At 54.0% G+C, this 7990-nt stretch overlaps 1 protein-coding gene across 1 annotated transcript; it reads left to right on the top strand.

The window, feature by feature from the left end:
- The first annotated feature begins 1696 nt into the window (after window positions 1-1696).
- On the top strand, window positions 1697-7534 carry LOC112129109 (uncharacterized). Its single transcript, XM_054531311.2, has 3 exons — window positions 1697-1724; window positions 3478-4535; window positions 5864-7534. Exons 1-2 carry the CDS (start codon window positions 1697-1699, stop codon window positions 4170-4172), a joined length of 723 nt encoding a protein of 240 aa, XP_054387286.1. The 3' UTR covers window positions 4173-4535; window positions 5864-7534.
- Window positions 7535-7990: the final 456 nt, after the last annotated feature.

Genomic DNA, 7990 nt, shown 5'->3' with positions numbered 1-7990 from the left:
GTGTAGGTTCTCTGAGTACCTAAGACTTGGGACTGGCGTCTGCAGTGTAGGCGATCTTGTGGGACTGAGCCCTTGAACCTGTTCAGTCTGACATTAGTTAGTGTCAGAATTGAATTGAATCATAGGACACTAGGTTGGTACTGAGAACTGGCTGGTGCGGGAAAAAATCCCACATTTGGTGTGAGAAGTGTTTGAGTAAAAACAGCTCAAGCCCATTCTTCATTTCTCAGCAGGGTGGCTTTTGTTTGCTTTGCTGTTCAACATTTCATTACTCATCTGGGTCCCAGTGGGCCTTTATTAAGAAAAGAAACCTTTTAACATAAAAATTGGCTCCAGATCTGAGCCACTCATTTCCCCTGAACCTCTCTGGGGTCCTCGTGGGCTCTCTGTTTGGACAGGTGATCCCAGCGATTCTCCCAGCTTCAGAGGCTGAGAGGCTGTGATCCCCATCAAAGGCAGCACACGCCACAGTGTCCCCCAGGGAGCCCCCGTCTGCCTTGAATTCCATCTACAGTGGCACGGAATTGGCAGTGGGCACAGCTGGGTGCCATGGCTTCCAGGCGCTGGAAAGAGACAGTTTACTGCAGGGATTCTTTTTTTGTTTGTTTGAAACAGCATCTCACTCTGTCACCCAGGCTGGAGTGCAGTGATCTTGGCTCACTGCAACCTCTGCCTCCTGGGTTCAAATGATTCTCATGCCTCAGCCTCCCGAGTAGCTGGGATTACAGGCACATGCCACCACACCCAGCTAATTTTTTGTATTTTTAGTAGAGACGAGGTTTTGCCATGTTGGCCAGGCTGATCTCAAACTACTGGCCTCAAATGATTCACCGGCCTTGGCCTCCCAAAGTGCTGGGATTACAGGCATGAGCCACTGCGCCCAGTTTACTACAGGGATTCTTATCCAAGGGCCTATGGATCCCAAAATGGCATGTACAATTTTTATTTTTAAGGTCTGCTTTTCTGAGGAAATCAGTTGTCCGATTTTCAAATGGGTCCTTGACTACCTTCAAAGGTTAAAAATGATTTCCAGGTGAAAAATAAAGAAAAACACTGTTGCATTCTCTATTTTTGTTGTTGTTGTTGTTGTTCTAAAAGTCAAATCAAGTATGGGAAATTTCAGTTATCCAGGTGGCTCAACCAGGGAGTTTCTGGCTGCTTGAACATGGAGTCACCACACACGGTCCATGTGTAATCGCCCAATGGGCTCCCCATACCCACTGCCTAGACAGAGCCGATTTATCAAGACAGGAATTGCAGCTGAGAGTTTAATTCACTCAGAGCCGGCTGCACAGGAGACTGGAGTTTTATTACTACTCAAACCAGTCTCCCTGAAAACTTGGGGATCTGGGTTTTTAAGGATAATTCGGTGGGTTGTGGGGGTTGGAAAATGGGGAATGCTGATTGGTTGGGTAGAAGATAAAATTATTACTGGAAAGGGGTCCCAATCCAGACACCAAGAGAGGGTTCTTGGATCTCACGCAAGAAAGAATTCAGGGCGAGTCCATAAAGTTGGAGACTCCATAGGCAGGGCAGTGGCATGAGCTGCTCGAGGAAGTATACTTAGTTATTTCTTGATTATATGCTAAACAAGGGGTAGATTATACACGAGTTTTCCAGGAAAGGGGCAGGCAATTCCAGGAACTGAAGTTTACTCCCTCTTTTAGACCATATGGGGTAACTTCTGGACGTTGCCATGGCATTTGTGAACCGTAATGGTGCTGGTAAGAGTGTCTTTTAGCATGCTAAACATTATAATTAGCGTATAATAAGCAGTGAGGACGACCACAGCTCATTATACTCTAATTATTAAAAGACGTCGCCATCTTGGTTTTGGTGGGTTTTGGCCGGCTTCTTTACCACATCCTGTTTTATCAGCAAGGTCTTTATGACCTGTATCTTGTACTGACCTCCTACCTCATCCTGTGACTAAGAATGCCTAACCTCCTGGGGATGCAGCCCAGTAGGTCTCAGCCTTATTTTACCCAGCCCCTATTCAAGATGGAGTCGCTGTGGTTCAAACACCTCTGACAAAATCACGGAAAGTCGAAGCTGTCCTCTTTTGCTGAGTCAGTTTCTGGGTAGAGGCCACAAGACCCCATGTGTTGCCAGCTGATCATTGATCATCATGTGCAGGGTCTACAAATTATCTCAAGCACTGATCTTAGGCCTTACCATAGTGACTTTATTCTCAGGAGCAATTTGGAATGGCTCAGAATCTTGCAGTCTCCAGCTGCATCACTCCTAAACCCTAATTTCTAATCTTGTAGCTAATTTGTTAGTCCTGCAAAGGCAGTGTAGTCCCCAGTCAGGAAGGGAGTTTGTTTTGGGAAAGGGCTGTTATTGTCTTTGTTTCAAAGCAGAACAATAAACCAAGTTCCTCCCAAAGTTAGTTCATGCCCAGGAATGAACAAGGACAGCTTGGGGGTTGGAAGAAAGATGGAGTCAGTTAGGTCAGATCTCTTTCACTGTCATAGTTGTCTGTTACAGTTTTGCAAAGGCATATCATGGACATTGCTTTGGTAAGATCTACCATTTCTCTGAAGGTTGAGTTTGGGATGTGGTAGCCTTTGAGTACCCGTCCTGTTGCTGTGTGTGTGTTCAGGGCAATCCAGGAAATCTGGAGAAACCAGAGCGTGTGGCCCCCCTTCCCCATTTCTCTAGTGGGTCAGGCAGGAGGGTGACTGAGGAAATGTGTCCTGGGATACTTCCTGCCTCCCAGGGTGTGTGGGACTCAGCCCTTCCCCAGCCTGCAGAGGATTGGGGCGGGGGGGGGCTTTGCCAGCGGTCAAGGTCTGTGCCTCGGCGGCCAGGAAGCCTGTATCAACTCCTGGCTACCCCAGCCAGAAGCAGCAAACGCTGCACCCTGTCCCGCTGCCTGATGGGAAGAGTTGTTTTTTCTGTTTTTGTTTTCAGACAGAGTCTCATTCTGTCGCCCAGGCTGGAGTGCAGTGGCGCAATCTCAGCTCACTGCAAATCTGCCTCCCGGGCTCAAGCGATTCTCCTGCCTCAGCCTCCCGAGTAGCTGGGACTACAGGCTCCCGCCACCATGCCCAGCTAATTTTTGTATTTTTAGTTCAGATGGGGTTTCACCATGTTGGCCAGGATGTTCTCGAACCCCTGACCTCGTGATCCGCCCGCCTCGGCCTCCCAAAGTGCCGGGATTACAGGCGTGAGCCACCGCGCCCGGCTTGAGCACACTTTTAATCAGATTTTTTATTTCTTTAAATTCCTGTGAGACCAGCCGCCTGAGGGATTAAGAATATCCAGGGATGGAAGAGAGAGTAAAAGAAGGGGCACTTTTCCCTAGGGAAAGGGAAGCATGGAGGGAGGGGGCGCAGAGGGAAGGAGGGGGTGTGGAGGAGGGAAGGGGGGAAAAGGGGGATGGAGGAGAGGGAGGAGGGGGCGCGGAGGAAGGGGCGGGCTTCCCCCTGCCGGCCTCCCTTCCTTCCCCGCTGCCCCCGCCTCTCGCACTAGCGCCCCGCACCTGTGGCGCCCCTGCTCCGCCCAGTCCCGCTGCCTCCTCGCCCCCAGTCCCCCACGCTCCCCGCCTCTTCCCGTGGGATCCGCCTCTCCGCCAGCCTCCGCCCCGCTGGCTTCCCCTCTCTGCATCCCGGGACTCGGAAACTCCCCTCCCCCGCCGGGGCCTGGGCGCGGCTGCCCTTCGCTTCCCCGACCTTCTGCAGCAGCTTTGGGCCCCTCGGCCGCTCCCTCCCCTCCTTCCTTGCTCACCCCTTGGTTGGCCGCCGGGTCTCCAGCGCGCCGCCCCCGCCCCCGCCCTCGGCATCCCGCAGCGCCTGCCCGGGTCGTCCAGCCGCCCGTGCCTCCTGGCCGCCTCTGCAGTGCCGTCCTCCCCGGGGTGGCTCTCTCCCCAGGTCCCTGCGCTGGCCACCCAGGCACTTTCCGCCCTGAGAGTGGCAGCTGCTGCCGGGGGTCCTGGGACCGCGGGATGGGAGCTCCCGCGCAGCGTCCCACAGGCTCCTGGCCGCCGCGAGCCCGCGCGACTCGCACGAACAGGTCCACCCGCAGCGAGGGGCCGGTCACTGCTACGGAGCCCGCCAGAGGGCAAAGCCCCAGACAGACAGCAAATAGGGAGGCGGCTGGCACTTGGGGAGGCCGAGGCGGGAGGATCGCTGGAGCCCAGGAGTTCGAGACCCGCCTTGGCAACATAGTAAGACGCCCCCTCCCCCACCGCACACCATCTCTACAATAAATTTAAAAATTAGCCTGGCGTAGTGGCGCGCGCCTGTGGTCCCAGCACTTCGGGGAGGCTGAGGTGGGAAGATAACCTGCGCCCGGGACGGTCGAGGCTGCAGTAAGCCGAGATCGCGCCACTGCACTCCAGCCTGGGCGACAGAGCCCAGACCCCGTAACAAAGCAAAAATGAAGGAGGCGGCGGTTTACTTCTGGAACCACTGCAGAAGATCATCAAGTGCAGGGAGCTGTGGAACTCCCGGGCGCCCAGCCCTCGGCGCCCCTGCACCCTCAGCCGTAGAGCTGGGGTGTTCCGGCCCGGAGGGATAGGGGTTTGCAGGGTGCGTGAGCGCCGAGGCTGCCCGCGTGGAGAGAGGGTTGCAGGGGGAGGCAGGGAGGCCGGGGGGAGGGCCTTGGGAGGCTGCACGCGCAGCGGGGACCCGGCTTTGTCCCGAGCAGTTTCCAGGTAAGAGCTGAGAGGAGGGGAGTCCTGAGGAGAGCTGAGGAGGAGAGGGAGGGAGAGGAGGAGAACCAGGCCGGGATTTTCCCACCTGGGGTCAAACCAAAGCAAACAAACCACAGTGGTGTGTCCAAAGTGATGCGCCTCACAGGTGCCTTGCTTCTGCCCCTGCGGGAGTTGAGGTTTGGAGGAAGGGCACTGTGCTGAGTCCCAGCGGGGGTTTTGTAAATGCTGCGGAATTGGTCTCTCGCGGTTCACAGAGCAATCACCACACTTGCTTGGCTTCCTGGAAAGCCTTACTCTTTTTATGATTAAAAACAATTTTTATTGGCCGGGTGCGGTGGCTCACGCCTGTAATCCCAGCATTTTGGGAGGCCCAGGCCGGCGGATCACCTGAGGTCGGGAGTTGGGAGACCAGCCTGACCAACGTGAAGAAACCCCCTCTCTACTAAAAATACAAAATTAGCCGGGCGTGGTGGTGCATGCCTGTTAATCCTAGCTACTCAGGAGGCTGAGGCAGAAGAATTGCTTGAACTCAGGAGGCGGAGGTTGCAAGTGAGCCGAGATCGCGCCATTGCACTCCAGCCTGGGCAACAAGAGCGAAACTGCATCTCAAAAAAAAAAAAAGAAAAAGAAAATTTTTTTTTTTTTTTTTTTTTTTAGCGACAGGGGTCTCACTGTGTAGGCCAGGCTAGTCTCAAACTCCTGGGCTCAAGTGTTCCTCCAGCGTTGGCCTCCCATAAGTGTTGGGATTACAGACATGAGTCATCGAGCCCAGCCAGCCTTACTGTTCAGAATGATGTCACATCTTTGTGGACTGTTGAAAATAAGGTTGTTTTCCTCAGTCTCCTAGAAGCCCCAAAATAGCCATGCAGATGTCCAAGCAGTTCTGGTTTGATTATCAAGGAGCATGTATAAAATAGCTACGTGTGAATGGGGTCTCTGCAAATGGAAACTGGCGGGGGAGGCTCGGGACTCTTAGAGGTCTGCAGGAGAAAGTGCACAATGAACACACACCCATGGCCCCTCCCCATGTGCCAGGGCATCCTCCCACACAGGCTGAAAGTGCTCTGCAGAACAAAGTGCTTTTGGTCCACAAAATGCCTCCCAGCTCTTGCCTGCAAAGGGAAGAAAGGATAGCTGAGAATCATTAAGCAGAATGCCGGGAGATTTATGGAAACCCCCTCTGATAGCTCAATCTAATTGCAGCTCCCTCCAGCGTGCCAAATGCTGCTAATGGACAGCAGCTCCTGCCGCTCTGATGTTGCTAGACCTCCTCAGCACTCAACCCAAGGCAGCCAGGAAGAATGAACGAATGGTGATTCAGAGGGAAAGGAGGAAGCTGTGTGGCATTTCAGAGATACTTATTTTAAAACTGCTAGTGGCCATGTCTTCTTTTCCTATCAGAGCTAATGAGTTTTGATATGTGAACATTTCTTCTCCTTCATAGGTAATGTGTTGATTTGGCACTTTAATCTTAGAATAATCATTTCTAAAACCAACCCAACTGCTTTTCTTTACAGTTTTGGCCTTAGCAAACAGATGAGTCCGTTGACTTGAGCATTGCTTGGGCACCGTCTGTGTGCAGGTCAGGCAGGGGATGCTGGTGGCTGGGAAACATAGAGGATGGAGGTGTCTTGGGTGTACATGAAGGGGTGGGGGCAAGTCCACAGGGGGTCAGCCCCTGGCAGCAGTCCTGGAGGGCTTTGTGGAGGAAGGGAGAGTTGAGTGAGAAAGTGGTCCCCAGGTAAGAGGGAAGAGCATCCAGGGAGAGGAGACTGCTTCTGGGAAGACCAGAGGCATCACCTCGCAGGGGCTGGTATGGTGGTGGCTCAGGAGGGAGGAAGAGAGAACCCAGGGAAAATAACAGGTTCTATTGACAGGAGGCCTGCTCTGGTGGGGAGGCGGGCTGGTGGTGGAGCCATGGCTGCAGGCCAGGGGGATGCCTGACCAACAGGCGTGTCGGCCAGGGTCCCTGTAGCAAAAACACGGAGCTGAGGACCTCATGTCAGGGACCCCGTGTGGAGGGAGCCGGGGGTGGCATCGGGATAGTCACCTTGCTCTCCTGCTCTCGGCCTCCTGCAGCTCCCCTCACTCCCTGCCCTGCCACACAAGGTCAAACCCACCAGGAGTCAGAAGGTGAAGGGCGAGGTCCCAGGGTGAGGAGCAGGGAGGAGATGGTGGCAGCAGGGAAGGTGACGCCTGCTGCAGAGTGAGACCTGGGACTGCCAAACACACAGTGACGGGAGCATCCGGGAGCTGAGGAGGCCTGCGGGGGGGAGGAAGACAGTGGCTGGCAGTGACAGGAAGGGAGGGTCCGCATGGGGCGGCAGTCCCAGAGCTCAGGGCTCCCTGCCAGGCCAGCCTTTGTGGCCTGGGGGGTGGAGGTGGCAATTGCTGTCATATCATAAACACGTCAAGCTTACAATGAAATCTCCAGTGTGGCTTGGGAGCAAATACATGTGCAGGTGTTTGAGTATCTGTGCTCTTACCTAACCTCAGGGAGCAGGAAAACGAAAGCTTATCATGTAAACACATGTAAACACATCTTCACATTGGAACCCGCAAGACAGAGACTGGAGGCAGAATTGATTTCCAAGCCCAGGATGCTGGGCAGCCTTTGGGTTTTATGTCTGCTTGCTTGGAGCTCAGTGATAGAAATCTAGGCCCCAGAAGAGGAAAGGACTGTCCTGCATAACTGGCACACCCAGGGAATGCTTCAGGTGCAGCTGGATCCAGGCATCCTCAAATAGTGTGATTAGGACTCCACTTTCCTTTCTCAGCTTGGCTTGGCTCTGCCCTGCTCTGTGTTGTTTTCAGATGAGGTGGGGCCTCAGCAGCTCTGGTCCTCCTGACATCCTAGAGAAGAGCCAGCCCTTCCCTCCTGGGGTCTACACCGTCCCCTAAGGGACCTCAGACTGGGCTGATGGAAGGTCTCAAGCAGGCCATGTGAAGGGCATTGCACAGGAAACACAGAAACGGGAATCCTGTAAGGTCAGCAGAGCTCTGAGCCCTTTGTTCTTGGGCCTGTTTTTATGGTCCTCCCTCTACATGTAGCTCACACTTCCCTGCCCCTGTGCAGGCACCGGGTGAGGGGGTTGTCATGGCCTCCTGCCACTCTTGAGGCTGTCAGATATTACCTGTGCTGTCCCTGCATTCTCAAGCTCCAAATTGTCAACTGAGAAATGGTCACTTAAAAGGAGAAAAGTGAGGCCGGGCACGTTGGCTCATGCCTGTAATCCCAGCACTTTGGGATGCCGAGGCAGGCGGATCACCTGAGGTCAGGAGTTGGAGACCAGCCTGGCCAAAATGGTGAAACCCTGTCTCTACGAAAAA

Source organism: Pongo abelii, chromosome 16, assembly GCF_028885655.2.
Source record: "Pongo abelii isolate AG06213 chromosome 16, NHGRI_mPonAbe1-v2.0_pri, whole genome shotgun sequence".
NCBI lineage: Eukaryota > Metazoa > Chordata > Mammalia > Primates > Hominidae > Pongo > Pongo abelii.
This window is presented reverse-complemented; position numbering and strand designations above follow the sequence as displayed.

Excerpts from the sequence above, each read along its gene's own strand:
- LOC112129109 (XM_054531311.2), top strand. The coding sequence starts at position 1,697 with ATGGCATTTGTGAACCGTAATGGTGCTG. Across the intron at positions 1,725-3,477 it reads TGTGAACCGTAATGGTGCTG|CGCCCCGCACCTGTGGCGCC; the intron begins GTAAGAGTGTCT and ends CTCTCGCACTAG.